Consider the following 21501-nt stretch of genomic DNA (forward strand, 5'->3'; position numbering starts at 1 on the left):
AAGCCTCCCACCCTGCAGGGAAAGAAGTTGATTATTGGAGGTCTGGGACCTTCACCCAATCACCAGTAGAGGTGATGGCGGATGTGTAAGGTAAGGACATTGATTCCTACTTGCCACAAGAGGTAACACATGAGAAATCCCTTCAGTGGGTACTTGCGATCACGAGAGATGGTTTAAAGCTTCCAAATATATTTCTATAATGTCAAAGCAGTAAAACTTTGCAAACACACATGTCCAGCACATTCCAGATCTTAGAAGGCTCTTTCAGGATGTTCCCCATCAGTAGCTCCAGTTCCCCATTTGAAGCAGCCAGAATTCTTGCATATTTAATACTGGTACCAGATTGTAACTTATATAAATACAACTTCTGCTCCTGCCTGCCATTGTCGATATCCCCATCCTAAACTCCACCTCCATTTTCCTTTATCCCAAACCCTCATCTAACCTACATTCAACAGTTACTCTCTGCCCCCCCAAGCCTAGTTTAAAATCTCCTCCAACCTTTTAGCCACCCTTTCTCCCAAAACAGCAGCACCATCAATACTTCCAAAAATCCTTTAGCTGATAGAAAACCCCAAATCTCTCCTCCCTACACAAGTCTCTCAGCCGTGCATTCATCTCCCCAAGCCCTCGCTTCCTTCCTAATGGCTACGGCCAACGGCATGTTTAGTTGCCCACATTTAATCTCCTCGAGCAGAGAAAAACATTACATAGTTACATAGTTACATAGTTACATAGTTACATAGTTACACAGTTACACAGTTACACAGTTACATAGTTACATAGTTACATAGTTACATAGTTACTTAGTTACATAGTTACATAGTTACATAGTTACATAGTTACATAGTTACACAGTTACACAGTTACATAGTTACATAGTTACATAGTTACATAGTTACATAGTTATATAGTTACATAGTTAATTCAGATTGAAAATAGACAAAGTTCATCAAGTCCAACCCCTCCAAATGAAAACCCAGCCCCATACATACACCCCTCCCTACTGTCACATAAATGATATATCCCCATATCTATACTAACTATAGAGTTTAGTATCACAATAGCCTTTGTATTATGTCTGTCCAAGAAATCATCCAAGTCCCTCTTATAGTCATTAACTGAATCAGCATCACAACATCACCACAATGTCCCGGTAAGGAAAGTAACTTGAGAATTTTTACACTAGTACAAGGCTCGTGCCAGTTGGACAAGTAGGGTCTTTGCGACAGATTTCCCTATTTATCTAATAGTGGGTTCCCTTATAACTAAATCCTGCCTTTCCTTCCAAGCACTCCTACCCCCACACTACCCTAAAGTGCGCAGTCAGTCGACTCCATAAATACTAGTTCAGAGATGCCCCCAGCAATTTCACCCACCCGCAAATCTGATGTTTTGGATAAACTGTCAAGCAGCCCCCTCATGTCATTCCGTCCCCAACTTCAACTTCTGACTGTAACAAACTTCTCTGCCATTTACCTCAACTGTCCCTTCTCCATCCCCCTCCCAGTGCCTACTCAGCAAGCAGCCCATCCTCCAGCCATGTTTGCAGCAAATGGGGTTTTCATATGGAAATGTACTCCATATTATATGGGAATAATCAAATAAAGAAATAGCAGAATGTATCAAAATAGCCAATGATCTCCACAAATGGTTTTTCTGTTTATAATAATGACCCAAGTCCCAAGGACTGTCAGAAACTCACAGTACCGGCATCACATTTATACAGCAAACAATGGCAGCTACAAGGAAATAATAGTTTCAGTGGAAAATGTACTAGAGGTAATTAGGTTTATATTTGGAAATACTTTGTCAGGGTGAGCTAATTATTATTTGCAGTTTAAGTATAAACTGTAATTATTTATTAACATTATAGAATGTTGTTTACCCTGATCAGGGACATTTCATATCATACATATATTAATGGATACTGAAAAGTAAATTAAAGTTCTGGAGCCGTTATGAAATGTATGACTCTCTGGAAGCTATGAGGTTGAATGGATATACTGGCTGATCTGAGACATTTCATTGGGTCACATGGTACAAATGAATGAGGTTAAGCTCTAACCTGCGCACTTCTCAGGAATAGGACACAAACATGGACGTTCTGCCAGGAAACCTTGGGAAGCCACAAGGATAAAATAATGGGAACACTTCAAGTGCAGCTCCTAGAAGGGAAAACTCAATATGAAGACACCAAAATACTTAATGAGAAGATTACAATATCAGTAAAGTAACAGGGAAATATACAACAAAAAAGAAAAAAAGGCTGGTATGGTGGAGGGTTAATATGGGATTTTAGGAGGCAGAACGGAACGTAAGATTGGTGGGGTGTGAAAAGAAAGAAGAACAATGGAGAAAAGAGGGGAGAAAAAGGGAATTGCAGCAAGATAAGACAAAGGTAAAAAGAGAGAAGAGAGCAGACACACAAGAGAGTGTAGAGACAGACAGAAGGAGCTGAGTGATTGAGTTAAGAGGGTAGAGAAAGAGAGAAATGTAGAGATGTAAAAGGGAAATAAAGAAAGAGAACTGAAGAGTCAGGGAAGAGAGGACAATGGAAAGATTGGGAAGAGACTGAGAAGAGTGAGAACAAACACAAATGAAGCAGAGGACAGAGACACAGCTCACCATACCCTTCCCATGACATGGCTGAAATCTCCTAAATCTTTTTGGCCATCCTCTCCTAGACTGAGACTGAGCCCATTCATTCAAAAAAGTCTGAGAAACAGTGAGACGCCAAGGAAAGAAAGGGGAGAGAAAAGAGAGTGGACAGAAAGACTGGGCAGAGTCAAAAAGAAGGGGAGAAAGCAAGACAAAGGAGAGGATTGAAGATAGAGCAGAGATGGGTTGAGAAGAGACAAAGAAAAAAGATGGCAGGGGGTGAGAGGGGTACATACTAAGGAGAGTGAGGGGAAGAGAAAAGCCACAGAGATGGAACAGAGGAACATGAGAGACAGAAGACAGCACAGAGGCAATGAAACAAGACAGCAGGGTCAGAAAAGCGCTAAACTAAGAGATGGGAGAGCAGAGACAAAGAAAAAAGGGGACAGAAAGAGACCGGGGGCAACTCTGTTACCTCAAATTCATCAAAAGGCTCCAAGTTGTGTATCCGAAGCGTCTCTGACAGAGCAACACAGGACAAGCAGAACTGATTCATGTTGAGAACTCTGCACGTCTGCCACCCCTGCAACGAGACACGAGAAAATCTATCAAGTTCTTCACACTGAACCACAAGCAGCCTTCTCTGTGTGGGTCTCTGGCTCAACAACCAACCCAAAGAATCTGCAAAATCAGAACATTACTGGGGAAATTCATTAGACCAGTGGAATTTAGTCATGAGGCCAGGTGACAATTCTCTTGTATCGATAACAAACAAACCCTACAATCCACTCTTATTAACTCTAACCCCAATACACTATCTCCAAGTCTCTAACCCTAATGCACAATATCCAAGTCTCTAACCCTAATGCACAATCTCCAAGTCTCTAACCCCAATACACAATCTCCAGGTCTGTAACCCTAATGCACAATCTCCAAGTCTCTAACCCCAATACACAATCTCCAGGTCTGTAACCCTAATGCAAAATCTCCAAGTCTCTAACCCTAATGCACAATCTCCAAGTCTCTAATCCTAATGCACAATATCCAAGTCTCTAACCCTAATGCACAATCTCCAAGTCTCTAACCCTAATGCACAATCTCCAGGTCTTTAACCCTAATGCACAATCTCCAAGTCTCTAACCCTAATGCACAATCTCCAAGTCTCTAACCCTAATGCACAATATCCAAGTCTCTAACCCTAATGCACAATCTCCAAGTCTCTAACCCCAATACACAATCTCCAGGTCTGTAACCCTAATGCACAATCTCCAAGTCTCTAACCCTAATGCACAATCTCCAAGTCTCTAACCCCAATACACAATCTCCAGGTCTGTAACCCTAATGCACAATCTCCAAGTCTCTAACCCTAATGCACAATCTCCAAGTCTCTAACCCTAATGCACAATCTCCAAGTCTCTAACCCTAATGCACAATCTCCAAGTCTCTAACCCTAATGCACAATCTCCAAGTCTCTAACCCTAATGCACAATCTCCAAGTCTCTAACCCTAATGCACAATATCCAAGTCTCTAACCCTAATGCACAATCTCCAAGTCTCTAACCCCAATACACAATCTCCAGGTCTGTAACCCTAATGCACAATCTCCAAGTCTCTAACCCTAATGCACAATCTCCAAGTCTCTAACCCTAATGCACAATCTCCAAGTCTCTAACCCCAATACACAATCTCCAGGTCTGTAACCCTAATGCACAATCTCCAAGTCTCTAACCCTAATGCACAATCTCCAAGTCTCTAACCCTAATGCACAATCTCCAAGTCTCTAACCCTAATGCACAATCTCCAAGTCTCTAACCCTAATGCACAATCTCCAAGTCTCTAACCCCAATACACAATCTCCAGGTCTGTAACCCTAATGCACAATCTCCAAGTCTCTAATCCTAATGCACAATCTCCAAGTCTCTAACCCTAATGCACAATCTCCAAGTCTCTAACCCTAATGCACAATCTCCAAGTCTCTAATCCTAATGCACAATCTCCAAGTCTCTAACCCCAATACACAATCTCCAGGTCTGTAACCCTAATGCACAATCTCCAAGTCTCTAATCCTAATGCACAATCTCCAAGTCTCTAACCCTAATGCACAATCTCCAAGTCTCTAACCCTAATGCACAATCTTCAGGTCTCTAACCTTAATGCACAATCTCCAAGTCTGTAATCCTAATGCACAATCTCCAAGTCTCTCATTGCACAATCTCCAAGTCTCTAAAGCTGGCCATAGTCACAAAGATCCGATCGTACGAATCAACGTACGATGAGACTTTCCCACCTCCACTAACCATAAAGATCAAAGTCTTACCATTCCGATCAAATGAAGTAGTAAAAGAACAGATCAGCCAATGTTCTGCCCCTGACAGTAATCGTACGATAGTTATGTCTGACAAAGTTAGTGACAGTCTCCCACTAAAAATCGTATGATCGGCAATACACGCAGAGATAATATCGGAAGCCGACAGAAATTTTCTATCCTGTCCCATCGACCAAACGACCGATCTCCGCCGGACGATTGGATCGTTGTGTCTATGGGCAGCTTTACACTAATACACAATCTCCAGGTCTCTAACCCCTATGCACAATTTCCAAGACTCTAACCCTATTGCACAATCTTCAAGTCTCTAACACTATTGCACAATATAAAAGTCACTTGTTAAAACATGAAAACCTTGAAATGTGCAAGAAACTGTACCATCACACTGGAAGCTTTCTGTACATGAGGTTTTCACATAAGAGATCCCATACCTGTTTATATACAGAGCTGTGGAGTCGCAGTCAGAAGCAATTTTCGGTCTGGAGTCGGGGTCACCAAAAATGTACTGACTGACTCCTGTGTGTGTAGCGCACACTTCTAGACAAACTAGTGATAGCGCAGAAAGCCAGCAAGCTCACCAACCTTGTGAAGGAACCTGCACTCCTGGTCCTCTATGTGAGGGTACAAAGTCAGTGACAGCAATGGGGAGTTGAGAGAAGCAAAGTGACTCATCATGACGCGCCCAAACGGATCACTGGGGAAACTCTGCTCATACAGGACAAAGCGAGAATCTCTGAACCTCTCCGCTGCCCATCCAATCAGCGCTGTGGATCTGCAGAGAGGGACAGAACTGAAGAAGTCTTGTACAAGAGCAACACTGAGCTGGAACAGGCGGTTCCTTTGTGGAGGCTGAACTGGAACTATATAAATATATATATATAATTGCAATACTGTTTCACATTGTACAAGAGCCAAAGTAGGGCACACACATTGACGACAGAGGTGAGGCCAAGTGACATTTCACAAGTACAACTGCCATACACAGACAGGGCACCCCCATTTGCCAAGAGCCAAACAGAGTGCCAGGGGCCAGAGTGCTCCATTTCTGTATATCCTGTACCAACAACTATAGTTGGGTCTTTCTATGGTATGACTTACTGAATGAAAGGGTTTGAGTAAAAAGCTGCATGCCCTGCTCTGTACAGTTCCTCTCCCTCTGCCTAAAGCTCAGAGCTGAGACACAATAGGACTGGCAGCCTGAGGGGCATGGAACTGGCATGTAACTGGCATGTAACTGGCACTTATTCACATGTTGGTTTCACCTGTTAGATCCCCACTGATCTGGTTAATGGTAACCCAAGACGTAGAGAAGGATTCCATTCTATCTGAGCTTGGCTACATAAGGGATCTCTGTCGGAATGGCCTGTGGGTGAAACAGTAACAATGAGTCTTACCTTTCTGGGTCCATATAACACAGCGCCACTTCTCCCAGTATTAGTGTTGGACAGTCCCAGGCAATACCAGCGCCCTCCAGAGCAGCAGTGAGACTGGAGACATCACTCAGATCCACCCCCAGAAGTTTATACCCCTGAGATAAGAGAACCAGGGGACCTCGGGAGACAATCAGGGACACACAATGCTTCCTTATTTACATAGAGACTTCCTTATGTACATACCCTAGTGCTTCCTCCCAACTACAGACTGAATGTCTAACCCTAGTGCTTCCTCCCAACTACAGACTGAATGTCTAACCCTAGTGCTTCCTCCCAACTACAGACTGAATGTCTAACCCTAGTGTTTCCTCCCAACTACAGACTGAATGTCTAACCCTAGTGTTTCCTCCCAACTAAAGACTGAATGTCTAACCCTAGTGTTTCCTCCCAACTACAGACTGAATGTCTAACCCTAGTGTTTCCTCCCAACTACAGACTGAATGTCTAACCCTAGTGTTTCCTCCCAACTACAGACTTAATGTCTAACCCTAGTGTTTCCTCCCAACTACAGACTGAATGTCTAACCCTAGTGTTTCCTCCCAACTACAGACTGAATGTCTAACCCTAGTGTTTCCTCCCAACTACAGACTGAATGTCTAACCCTAGTGTTTCCTCCTAACTACAGACTGAATCTCTAACCCTAGTGTTTCCTCCCAACTACAGACTGAATGTCTAACCCTAGTGTTTCCTCCCAACTACAGACTGAATGTCTAACCCTAGTGTTTCCTCCCAACTACAGACTGAATGTCTAACCCTAGTGTTTCCTCCCAACTACAGACTGAATGTCTAACCCTAGTGTTTCCTCCCAACTACAGACTGAATGTCTAACCCTAGTGTTTCCTCCCAACTACAGACTGAATCTCTACTCCTAGTGTTCCTCCCAACTACAGACTGAATGTCTAACCCTAGTGTTTCCTCCAACTACAGACTTAATGTCTAACCCTAGTGTTTCCTCCCAACTACAGACTGAATGTCTAACCCTAGTGTTTCCTCCCAACTACAGACTGAATCTCTAACCCTAGTGTTTCCTCCCAACTACAGACTGACTCTCTACTCCTAGTGTTTCCTCCCAACTACAGACTGAATGTCTAACCCTAGTGTTTCCTCCCAACTACAGACTGAATGTCTAACCCTAGTGTTTCCTCCCAACTACAGACTGAATGTCTAACCCTAGTGTTTCCTCCCAACTAAAGACTGAATGTCTAACCCTAGTGTTTCCTCCCAACTACAGACTGAATGTCTAACCCTAGTGTTTCCTCCCAACTACAGACTGAATCTCTACTCCTAGTGTTTCCTCCCAACTACAGACTGAATGTCTAACCCTAGTGTTTCCTCCCAACTACAGACTTAATGTCTAACCCTAGTGTTTCCTCCCAACTACAGACTGAATCTCTAACCCTAGTGTTTCCTCCCAACTACAGACTGAATCTCTAACCCTAGTGTTTCCTCCCAACTACAGACTGACTCTCTACTCCTAGTGTTTCCTCCCAACTACAGACTGAATGTCTAACCCTAGTGTTTCCTCCCAACTACAGACTGAATGTCTAACCCTAGTGTTTCCTCCCAACTACAGACTGAATGTCTAACCCTAGTGTTTCCTCCCAACTAAAGACTGAATGTCTAACCCTAGTGTTTCCTCCCAACTACAGACTGAATGTCTAACCCTAGTGTTTCCTCCCAACTACAGACTGAATGTCTAACCCTAGTGTTTCCTCCCAACTACAGACTTAATGTCTAACCCTAGTGTTTCCTCCCAACTACAGACTGAATGTCTAACCCTAGTGTTTCCTCCCAACTACAGACTGAATGTCTAACCCTAGTGTTTCCTCCCAACTACAGACTGAATGTCTAACCCTAGTGTTTCCTCCTAACTACAGACTGAATCTCTAACCCTAGTGTTTCCTCCCAACTACAGACTGAATGTCTAACCCTAGTGTTTCCTCCCAACTACAGACTGAATGTCTAACCCTAGTGTTTCCTCCCAACTACAGACTGAATGTCTAACCCTAGTGTTTCCTCCCAACTACAGACTGAATGTCTAACCCTAGTGTTTCCTCCCAACTACAGACTGAATGTCTAACCCTAGTGTTTCCTCCCAACTACAGACTGAATCTCTACTCCTAGTGTTTCCTCCCAACTACAGACTGAATGTCTAACCCTAGTGTTTCCTCCCAACTACAGACTTAATGTCTAACCCTAGTGCTTCCTCCCAACTACAGACTGAATCTCTAACCCTAGTGCTTCCTCCCACCTACAGACTGAATCTCTAACCCTAGTGTTTCCTCCCAACTACAGACTGACTCTCTACTCCTAGTGTTTCCTCCCAACTACAGACTGAATGTCTAACCCTAGTGTTTCCTCCCAACTACAGACTGAATCTCTACTCCTAGTGTTTCCTCCCAACTACAGACTGAATGTCTAACCCTAGTGTTTCCTCCCAACTACAGACTGAATCTCTAACCCTAGTGTTTCCTCCCAACTAAAGACTGAATGTCTAACCCTAGTGTTTCCTCCCAACTACAGACTGACTCTCTACTCCTAGTGTTTCCTCCCAACTACAGACTGAATCTCTAACCCTAGTGTTTCCTCCCAACTACAGACTGACTCTCTAACCCTAGTGTTTCCTCCCAACTACAGACTGACTCTCTACTCCTAGTGTTTCCTCCCAACTACAGACTGAATCTCTAACCCTAGTGTTTCCTCCCAACTACAGACTGAATGTCTAACCCTAGTGTTTCCTCCCACCTACAGACTGAATGTCTAACCCTAGTGTTTCCTCCCAACTACAGACTGACTCTCTACTCCTAGTGTTTCCTCCCAACTACAGACTGAATCTCTACTCCTAGTGTTTCCTCCCAACTACAGACTGAATGTCTAACCCTAGTGTTTCCTCCCAACTACAGACTGAATCTCTAACCCTAGTGTTTCCTCCCAACTACAGACTGAATGTCTAATCCTAGTGTTTCCTCCCAACTACAGACTGAATCTCTAACCCTAGTGTTTCCTCCCAACTACAGACTGAATGTCTAACCCTAGTGTTTCCTCCCAACTACAGACTGAATGTCTAATCCTAGTGTTTCCTCCCAACTACAGACTGAATGTCTAACCCTAGTGTTTCCTCCCAACTACAGACTGAATCTCTACTCCTAGTGTTTCCTCCCAACTACAGACTGAATGTCTAACCCTAGTGTTTCCTCCCAACTACAGACTGAATGTCTAACCCTAGTGTTTCCTCCCAACTACAGACTGAATGTCTAATCCTAGTGTTTCCTCCCAACTACAGACTGAATGTCTAACCCTAGTGTTTCCTCCCAACTACAGACTGAATCTCTACTCCTAGTGTTTCCTCCCAACTACAGACTGAATCTCTAACCCTAGTGTTTCCTCCCAACTACAGACTGAATGTCTAACCCTAGTGTTTCCTCCCAACTACAGACTGAATGTCTAATCCTAGTGTTTCCTCCCAACTACAGACTGAATGTCTAACCCTAGTGTTTCCTCCCAACTACAGACTGAATCTCTAACCCTAGTGTTTCCTCCCAACTACAGACTGAATGTCTAACCCTAGTGTTTCCTCCCAACTACAGACTGAATCTCTACTCCTAGTGTTTCCTCCCAACTACAGACTGAATGTCTAATCCTAGTGTTTCCTCCCAACTACAGACTGACTCTCTACTCCTAGTGTTTCCTCCCACATGTACAGTACCAGAACCAGTGCTCAAACGGGGAACACAACTAACGCAAAGGGTTAAGATCTTTATATTTATTGGACATAGTTACCATCCGGGGTCTCATGGCTCCCCAGAAGATCTGTAAGAGTCTCAGACTGCTGAATTATAAGGCGCTTGCGATTCACAACGGAGGGAAAATCCACTTCCCACACGCACAGGGGGGATTTCAACTGTGTCCGCAGACGGAAAAATAAGGAATCAAATCCACATCCCAGTGAAACAATCTGGAAATGGAAAAACACAGAACATGAATAAGCAGAAACAAACAGTCTTCTGAGCCACAAAAACATAGGGAACCCCCCCCACACACACATTTAGTGCATATGTAGCTTTTCTGTTATTTCTAGCCAATTGTATAACCTTATATCTAGTATAGGTCAATCTAAAAAAACCTTATATTTATTCCAGCACAACCCAGGGATACTATACAGACTCACCAGCACAGGGGTGAGGGGCAGTATTTACCCATTCAGATGCAATAACATTTAAAGACAAACACAGAACGAATCTCTTTTATTACTTCTCCAGTGTAACAATCCCAACTTGCCTTTCCCCATAACTGATCCCTTCCATTCCCTTTATCAGCTTAGTCTTCTCTGTACTTTCTCTATTTCATTAATGTCCCTTATATATTTATATTTAGTGATCATATCCCCTTATATATTTATATATAATGATCATATCCCCCTTATATATTTATATATAGTGATCATATCCCCCTTATATATTTATATTTAGTGATCATATCCCCTTATATATTTATATATAGTGATCATATCACCTTATATATTTATATATAGTGATCATATCCCCTTATATATTTATATATAGTGATCATATCCCCTTATATATTTATATATAGTGATCATATCCCTTATATATTTATATATAGTGATCATATCCCCTTATATATTTATTTATAGTGATCATATCCCCTTATATATTTATATATAGTGATCATATCCCCTTATATATTTATATATAGTTATCATATCCCCCTTATATATTTATATATAGTGATCATATCCCCTTATATATTTATATATAGTGATCATATCCCCTTATATATTTATATATAGTGATCATATCCCCCTTATATATTTATATATAGTGATCATATCCCCCTTATATATTTATATATAGTGATCATATCCCCTTATATATTTATATATAGTGATCATATCCCCTTATATATTTATATATAGTGATCATATCCCCCTTATATATTTATATATAGTGATCATATCCCCCTTATATATTTATATATAGTGATCATATCCCCCTTATATATTTATATATAGTGATCATATCCCCCTTATATATTTATATATAGTGATCATATCCCCTTATATATTTATATATAGTGATCATATCCCCTTATATATTTATATATAGTGATCATATCCCCTTATATATTTATATATAGTGATCATATCCCCTTATATATTTATATATAGTGATCATATCCCCTTATATATTTATATATAGTGATCATATCCCCTTATATATTTATATATAGTGATCATATCCCCTTATATATTTATATATAGTGATCATATCCCTTATATATTTATATATAGTGATCATATCCCCCTTATATATTTATATATAGTGATCATATCCCCTTATATATTTATATATAGTGATCATATCCCCTTATATATTTATATATAGTGATCATATCCCCTTATATATTTATATATAGTGATCATATCCCCTTATATATTTATATATAGTGATCATATCCCCTTATATATTTATATATAGTGATCATATCCCCCTTATATATTTATATATAGTGATCATATCCCCTTATATATTTATATATAGTGATCATATCCCCTTATATATTTATATATAGTGATCATATCCCCTTATATATTTATATATAGTGATCATATCCCCTTATATATTTATATATAGTGATCATATCCCCTTATATATTTATATATAGTGATCATATCCCCTTATATATTTATATATAGTGATCATATCCCCTTATATATTTATATATAGTGATCATATCCCCCTTATATATTTATATATAGTGATCATATCCCCTTATATATTTATATATAGTGATCATATCCCCTTATATATTTATATATAGTGATCATATCCCCTTATATATTTATATATAGTGATCATATCCCCCTTATATATTTATATATAGTGATCATATCCCCTTATATATTTATATATAGTGATCATATCCCCCTTATATATTTATATATAGTGATCATATTCCCTTATATATTTATATATAGTGATCATATCCCCTTATATATTTATATATAGTGATCATATCCCCTTATATATTTATATCTAGTGATCATATCCCCCTTATATATTTATATATAGTGATCATATCCCCTTATATATTTATATATAGTGATCATATCCCCTTATATATTTATATATAGTGATCATATCCCCTTATATATTTATATATAGTGATCATATCCCCCTTATATATTTATATATAGTGATCATATCCCCTTATATATTTATATATAGTGATCATATCCCCTTATATATTTATATATAGTGATCATATCCCCTTATATATTTATATATAGTGATCATATCCCCTTATATATTTATATATAGTGATCATATCCCCTTATATATTTATATATAGTGATCATATCCCCTTATATATTTATATATAGTGATCATATCCCCCTTATATATTTATATATAGTGATCATATCCCCTTATATATTTATATAAAGTGATCATATCCCCTTATATATTTATATATAGTGATCATATCCTCTTATATATTTATATATAGTGATCATATCCCCTTATATATTTATATATAGTTATCATATCCCCCTTAACTGTCTCTTCTCCAGTGTAACCAATCCCAACTTGTCTTTCCCCATAACTGATCCCTTCCATTCCCTTGATCAGTTTAGTCGCTCTTCTCTGTACTTTCTGTCATTAATTTCCCATTTAATCACCGGAGCCCAGAACTGCAGAACATGTTGTAGATGAGATATTATCGGTGCTTTGTAAAGAGTAAGAATGAGGCATATTGTCGGATATCTATACAAAAAGACACAAACCTGTCTGTGGCTACAGTCTTGTGTGTCCCGTATAAATTCCCTGATACAGAAAGTGACAGCTTGAGATCGTACACAGTATCCCCTGTAACAAAAGAACAGGCTGAATTGGGTGGTTTGTAACAAGTTATTTACTCCAAACAATCAATAACCAGTTCCCTCATTTGACAATTTATTTCTCCCATAATTCCATTTCCTGTCCATCCCCTTTCTGTTTGAGTCTTCCTTTCCGTGACTGTATAGTTGGGATGTTTATTTGGGGACTATCAGTAAATATGTAAAGTGATATTGAGCTGATATATAATAATATAACCGAGGGAGGAGGCCCAGACTGACTAGTTGGGCAGGAGAAGCCTCAGTTGAATATTCAGCAGGTTGGTGAGAGAGGGAGAGAGAGAGAGAGAGAGAGACAGAGAGAGAGAGACAGAGAGACATGAGGGAAGAGAAGGCCCAGCATTCAGTATTAGAGAGAGAGACAGAGAGAGAGAGACAGAGAGAGAGAGAGAGAGAGAGAGACAGAGAGAGAGAGAGAGAGAGAGAGAGAGAGAGACAGAGAGAGAGAGAGGCATGAGACGCACCAGAGCTCAGTGTGGGGATTGGAGCTTGTATCCATCCGTACCCATTTATTATTTTGCTGATTTGATTTATGGGAAAGACATTGCTTTCCTTTTGTCTCTACTGCATCTGGATAAAAAGACTTTTTCTTTTAGAGACTTTCAGTTGTGACAGTTACTCCACATGGAGTTGTTACATGAGCCTTTCACTAGATGAGCCACATAAAGACAGTCCAACAATGTGCACTTCACAAATGTAACGTAGGAGGGATAGAATCCCATTGCACTCATGTTTATACTGCCCTTTAAGTGAGAAGTATTTGGGGGTCTGTGCAACCCTCACCCCATCTGCTGGTGAATCCTGGTTGCCAGGGTTACAACACAGAACCCAATTACCTGTGGATGAGTGGAGACCGCCGGCATTTTCGATTTACAAAATATTTCTGGTATTCATCTTCAAAATAACCCAGGGATGCCGCTGAAACTTTACTGAGAGTACTGCAGTCATTGGTACTCTGCACCTGCATAGAGACAAGGAGTAACAAGATGAGAGTACTGCAGTCATTAGTACAAGCTGAGAGTACTGCAGTCATTGGTACTCTGTAAATGTAAGGACACTTGCAGTAACAACCTGAGAGTCTACTTTCAGTGTGTATGAAATGTCTATAACCCCAAATATAACCCCTCCCATTGTTAACAAACTGCCACTCCTATGTAACTGTCAGTGCAATACTCACCCTGCTGTCACTCTTCATGGCACAAACCTGCTGTCACTTTCTCCTGGAAACAGACAAAAGTGTCAGTCAGACCTCTAATACTGGGGGGGGGACCCTGATACACAACATGGGGGAGTCCCTTATACACAGTACTGAGTGTAACACTCACTGTAACACTCACTGTAACACTCACTGTAACACTCACTGTAACACTCACTGTAACACTCACTGTAACACTCACTGTAACACTCACAGTAATAACACTCACTGTAACACTCACTGTAACACTCACTGTAATACTCACAGTAATAACACTCACTGTAACACTCACTGTAACACTCACTGTAACACTCACTGTAACACTCACTGTAACACTCACTGTAACACTCACTGTAACACTCACAGTAATAACACTCACTGTAACACTCACTGTAACACTCACTGTAACACTCACTGTAACACTCACTGTAACACTCACTGTAACAACACTCACTGTAACACTCACTGTAACACTCACTGTAACACTCACTGTAACACTCACAGTAATAACACTCACTGTAACACTCACTGTAACACTCACTGTAACACTCACTGTAACACTCACTGTAACAACACTCACTGTAACACTCACTGTAACACTCACTGTAACACTCACTGTAACACTCACTGTAACACTCACTGTAACACTCACAGTAATAACACTCACTGTAACACTCACTGTAACACTCACTGTAACACTCACTGTAACACTCGCTGTAATACTCACTGTAACAACACTCACTGTAACACTCACTGTAAGAACACTCACTGTAACACTCACTGTAACACTCACAGTAATAACACTCACTGTAACACTCACTGTAACACTCACTGTAACACTCACTGTAACACTCACTGTAACACTCGCTGTAACACTCACTGTAACACTCACTGTAACACTCACTGTAACACTCACTGTAACACTCGCTGTAATACTCACTGTAACAACACTCACTGTAACACTCACTGTAACAACACTCACTGTAACACTCACTGTAACACTCACAGTAATAACACTCACTGTAACACTCACTGTAACACTCACTGTAACACTCACTGTAACACTCACTGTAACACTCACTGTAACACTCGCTGTAACACTCACTGTAACACTCACTGTAACACTCACTGTAACACTCACTGTAACACTCGCTGTAATACTCGCTGTAACACTCACTGTAACACTCACTGTAACACTCACTGTAACACTCACTGTAACACTCACTGTAACACTCACTGTAACACTCACAGTAACACTCACTGTAACACTCACTGTAACACTCACTGTAACACTCACTGTAACACTCACTGTAACACTCACTGTAACAACACTCACTGTAACACTCACAGTAATAACACTCACTGTAACACTCACTGTAACACTCACTGTAACACTCACTGTAACACTCACTGTAACACTCACTGTAACAACACTCACTGTAACACTCACTGTAACACTCACTGTAACACTCACTGTAACACTCACAGTAATAACACTCACTGTAACACTCACTGTAACACTCACTGTAACACTCACTGTAACACTCACTGTAACAACACTCACTGTAACACTCACTGTAACACTCACTGTAACACTCACTGTAACACTCACTGTAACACTCACTGTAACACTCACTGTAACACTCACAGTAATAACACTCACTGTAACACTCACTGTAACACTCACTGTAATACTCACAGTAATAACACTCACTGTAACACTCACTGTAACACTCACTGTAACACTCACTGTAACACTCACTGTAACAACACTCACTGTAACACTCACAGTAATAACACTCACTGTAACACTCACTGTAACACTCACTGTAACACTCACTGTAACACTCACTGTAACACTCACTGTAACAACACTCACTGTAACACTCACTGTAACACTCACTGTAACACTCACTGTAACACTCACAGTAATAACACTCACTGTAACACTCACTGTAACACTCACTGTAACACTCACTGTAACACTCACTGTAACAACACTCACTGTAACACTCACTGTAACACTCACTGTAACACTCACTGTAACACTCACTGTAACACTCACTGTAACACTCACAGTAATAACACTCACTGTAACACTCACTGTAACACTCACTGTAACACTCACTGTAACACTCGCTGTAATACTCACTGTAACAACACTCACTGTAACACTCACTGTAACAACACTCACTGTAACACTCACTGTAACACTCACTGTAACACTCACTGTAACACTCACTGTAACACTCACTGTAACACTCACAGTAATAACACTCACTGTAACACTCACTGTAACACTCACTGTAACACTCACTGTAACACTCACTGTAACACTCGCTGTAACACTCGCTGTAACACTCACTGTAACACTCACTGTAACACTCACTGTAACACTCACTGTAACACTCACTGTAACACTCGCTGTAATACTCACTGTAACACTCACTGTAACACTCACTGTAACACTCACTGTAACACTCACTGTAACACTCACTGTAACACTCACTGTAACACTCACTGTAACACTCACTGTAACACTCACTGTAACACTATACACTATACTAGCATACCTCCGAACTGTCCCGTTTTCTGTGGGACCAGTGCTGGGCCAATCCCACCTGGTGCCCTACTTGACCCGGCTGGCCACCACGATCCCCTCCATGTGCCCAACTGAACCCAGTGGGAACACTCATGCGCAAAGCACCAGAGGGGAAGGCAGGGGAGACGTCGGAGGTGAGAGGGAGGGAAAAGCGCCGCGGGTGGGAGAGCAGTGAATATGAACTAGGGGTAGTCAGAATACAGGTACCTGCCCAGCGCCCATTTCATTGCGCCCTAGGCAGGTGCCTCTTCTGCTTATGAAATTCCTTTATCCAAAGATAACTGTCCCAAGGCTTTTTTCAATAAAAAAATGTCATTTTATTTAATTTAGCATTTAGGTGGGCCTGGTGGGGTTTGTTTGTATCCGAGTTTTAATGCTAAATTAAATAAAATGACATTTTTTTATTGAAAAAAGCCTTGGGACAGTTATCTTTGGATAAAGGAATTTCTTATATGTTATTGCCTGAGAACTGGGGCGAGTCCCTTGGGCTTAATTAAATGGAAATCAGATGTGGACTCCCAATTGATGTATAATAACCTCTTCTGCCTAACCCTAGTTCCGGCCCTGAGTGGGACAGTCCCTCCTTTGACAGCTCAACCCGCAGTCCCTCGTTTGTACTGGAAAGTCCCAGTTTTCTCTGCACTGAACAGCCAGAAAAAGAAACAAAGTTTGTAATGTAATTGACTTTTGGCAGAGAGCCCAGAACAGCCAGAACTGCAGATAAGATACATTTGTAACAATTTTGAGAGAAGCAAATAAGTAATTGTAACAATATAAGATAACAGGTCCCTTGGGAAAAATTAGCCTCACAGCTTAAAGGGCAATTCACCTTCATTAGCAAAACTGTAATAACTGGAAAAAACACAGAAATATGTTCAAACTTTCATAACCTGCCAAGTTTTGTAAAATGAACATGGTAATTAGGGGGAGTGGCCACAGAAAGGGGTGTGGTCAACACAATTCTCCCTCTTTTTATTTCCAAAATGTTGTGAGGTGTGTAACAGTCAGTAGAGTCAGGTAATACTCAGTGTAACACTCAGTAGAGTCAGGTAATACTCAGTGTAACAGTCAGTAGAGTCAGGTAATACTCAGTGTAACAGTCAGTAGAGTCAGGTAATACTCAGTCTAACAGTCAGTAGAGTCAGGTAATACTCAGTGTAACAGTCAGTAGAGTCAGGTAATACTCAGTGTAACAGTCAGTAGAGTCAGGTAATACTCAGTGTAACAGTCAGTAGAGTCAGGTAATACTCAGTGTAACAGTCAGTACAGTCAGGTAATACTCAGTATATCAGTCAGTAGAGTCAGGTAATACTCAGTATATCAGTCAGTAGAGTCAGGTAATACTCAGTGTAACAGTCAGTAGAGTCAGGTAATACTCAGTGTAACAGTCAGTAGAGTCAGGTAATACTCAGTGTAACAGTCAGTAGAGTCAGGTAATACTCAGTATATCAGTCAGTAGAGTCAGGTAATACTCAGTGTAACAGTCAGTAGAGTCAGGTAATACTCAGTGTAACAGTCAGTAGAGTCAGGTGATACTCAGTGTAACAGTCAGTACAGTCAGGTAATGCTCAGTGTAACAGTCAGTAGAGTCAGGTAATACTCAGTGTAACAGTCAGTAGAGTCAGGTAATACTCAGTGTAACAGTCAGTAGAGTCAGGTAATACTCAGTGTAACAGTCAGTAGAGTCAGGTAATACTCAGTGTAACAGTCAGTAAAGTCAGGTAATACTCAGTGTAACAGTCAGTAAAGTCAGGTAATACTCAGTGTAACAGTCAGTACAGTCAGGTAATACTCAGTGTAACAGTCAGTACAGTCAGGTAATACTCAGTATATCAGTCAGTAGAGTCAGGTAATACTCAGTGTAACAGTCAGTAGAGTCAGGTAATACTCAGTGTAACAGTCAGTACAGTCAGGTAATACTCAGTATATCAGTCAGTAGAGTCAGGTAATACTCAGTGTAACAGTCAGTAGAGTCAGGTAATACTCAGTGTAACAGTCAGTAGAGTCAGGTAATACTCAGTCTAACAGTCAGTAGAGTCAGGTAATACTCAGTGTAACAGTCAGTAGAGTCAGGTAATACTCAGTGTAACAGTCAGTAGAGTCAGGTAATACTCAGTGTAACAGTCAGTAGAGTCAGGTAATACTCAGTGTAACAGTCAGTAGAGTCAGGTAATACTCAGTGTAACAGTCAGTAGAGTCAGGTAATACTCAGTATATCAGTCAGTAGAGTCAGGTAATACTCAGTGTAACAGTCAGTAGAGTCAGGTAATACTCAGTGTAACAGTCAGTACAGTCAGGTAATACTCAGTATATCAGTCAGTAGAGTCAGGTAATACTCAGTATATCAGTCAGTAGAGTCAGGTAATACTCAGTGTAACAGTCAGTAGAGTCAGGTAATACTCAGTGTAACAGTCAGTAGAGTCAGGTAATACTCAGTGTAACAGTCAGTAGAGTCAGGTAATACTCAGTGTAACAGTCAGTAGAGTCAGGTAATACTCAGTATATCAGTCAGTAGAGTCAGGTAATACTCAGTGTAACAGTCAGTAGAGTCAGGTAATACTCAGTGTAACAGTCAGTACAGTCAGGTAATACTCAGTATATCAGTCAGTAGAGTCAGGTAATACTCAGTGTAACAGTCAGTAGAGTCAGGTAATACTCAGTATATCAGTCAGTAGAGTCAGGTAATACTCAGTGTAACAGTCAGTAGAGTCAGGTAATACTCAGTGTAACACTCAGTAGAGTCAGGTAATACTCAGTGTAACAGTCAGTAGAGTCAGGTAATACTCAGTGTAACAGTCAGTAGAGTCAGGTAATACTCAGTCTAACAGTCAGTAGAGTCAGGTAATACTCAGTGTAACAGTCAGTAGAGTCAGGTAATACTCAGTGTAACAGTCAGTAGAGTCAGGTAATACTCAGTGTAACAGTCAGTAGAGTCAGGTAATACTCAGTGTAACAGTCAGTACAGTCAGGTAATACTCAGTATATCAGTCAGTAGAGTCAGGTAATACTCAGTATATCAGTCAGTAGAGTCAGGTAATACTCAGTGTAACAGTCAGTAGAGTCAGGTAATACTCAGTGTAACAGTCAGTACAGTCAGGTAATACTCAGTGTAACAGTCAGTAGAGTCAGGTAATACTCAGTATATCAGTCAGTAGAGTCAGGTAATACTCAGTGTAACAGTCAGTAGAGTCAGGTAATACTCAGTATATCAGTCAGTAGAGTCAGGTAATACTCAGTGTAACAGTCAGTAGAGTCAGGTAATACTCAGTGTAACAGTCAGTAGAGTCAGGTAATACTCAGTGTAAACAGTCAGTACAGTCAGGTAATGCTCAGTGTAACAGTCAGTAGAGTCAGGTAATACTCAGTGTAACAGTCAGTAGAGTCAGGTAATACTCAGTGTAACAGTCAGTAGAGTCAGGTAATACTCAGTGTAACAGTCAGTAGAGTCAGGTAATACTCAGTGTAACAGTCAGTAAAGTCAGGTAATACTCAGTGTAACAGTCAGTAAAGTCAGGTAATACTCAGTGTAACAGTCAGTACAGTCAGGTAATACTCAGTGTAACAGTCAGTACAGTCAGGTAATACTCAGTATATCAGTCAGTAGAGTCAGGTAATACTCAGTGTAACAGTCAGTAGAGTCAGGTAATACTCAGTGTAACAGTCAGTACAGTCAGGTAATACTCAGTATATCAGTCAGTAGAGTCAGGTAATACTCAGTGTAACAGTCAGTAGAGTCAGGTAATACTCAGTGTAACAGTCAGTAGAGTCAGGTAATACTCAGTCTAACAGTCAGTAGAGTCAGGTAATACTCAGTGTAACAGTCAGTAGAGTCAGGTAATACTCAGTGTAACAGTCAGTAGAGTCAGGTAATACTCAGTGTAACAGTCAGTAGAGTCAGGTAATACTCAGTGTAACAGTCAGTAGAGTCAGGTAATACTCAGTGTAACAGTCAGTAGAGTCAGGTAATACTCAGTATATCAGTCAGTAGAGTCAGGTAATACTCAGTGTAACAGTCAGTAGAGTCAGGTAATACTCAGTGTAACAGTCAGTACAGTCAGGTAATACTCAGTATATCAGTCAGTAGAGTCAGGTAATACTCAGTATATCAGTCAGTAGAGTCAGGTAATACTCAGTGTAACAGTCAGTAGAGTCAGGTAATACTCAGTGTAACAGTCAGTAGAGTCAGGTAATACTCAGTGTAACAGTCAGTAGAGTCAGGTAATACTCAGTGTAACAGTCAGTAGAGTCAGGTAATACTCAGTATATCAGTCAGTAGAGTCAGGTAATACTCAGTGTAACAGTCAGTAGAGTCAGGTAATACTCAGTGTAACAGTCAGTACAGTCAGGTAATACTCAGTATATCAGTCAGTAGAGTCAGGTAATACTCAGTGTAACAGTCAGTAGAGTCAGGTAATACTCAGTGTAACA

At 40.5% G+C, this 21501-nt stretch overlaps 1 protein-coding gene across 2 annotated transcripts in view; it reads right to left on the minus strand.

Moving 5' to 3' along the window:
• lcmt2.L (leucine carboxyl methyltransferase 2 L homeolog) overlaps positions 1-21501 on the minus strand; it is a 38387-nt gene that overhangs the window by 9794 nt on the left and 7092 nt on the right. For both annotated transcript variants that reach the window (XM_041587423.1, XM_041587422.1), the window contains exons 2-9: positions 14451-14496; positions 14113-14319; positions 13166-13247; positions 10141-10315; positions 6322-6478; positions 5510-5699; positions 3077-3184; positions 2069-2168 (exon numbers count right to left, since the gene is read on the minus strand). In XM_041587423.1, the coding sequence (XP_041443357.1) occupies positions 2069-2168; positions 3077-3184; positions 5510-5699; positions 6322-6478; positions 10141-10315; positions 13166-13247; positions 14113-14309 (1009 nt within the window). In that variant the 5' untranslated portion in view covers positions 14310-14319; positions 14451-14496. The remainder of the gene's footprint in view (positions 1-2068; positions 2169-3076; positions 3185-5509; positions 5700-6321; positions 6479-10140; positions 10316-13165; positions 13248-14112; positions 14320-14450; positions 14497-21501) is intronic.

This window comes from Xenopus laevis, chromosome 3L, assembly GCF_017654675.1.
Source record: "Xenopus laevis strain J_2021 chromosome 3L, Xenopus_laevis_v10.1, whole genome shotgun sequence".
NCBI classification, from domain to species: Eukaryota; Metazoa; Chordata; class Amphibia; order Anura; family Pipidae; genus Xenopus; species Xenopus laevis.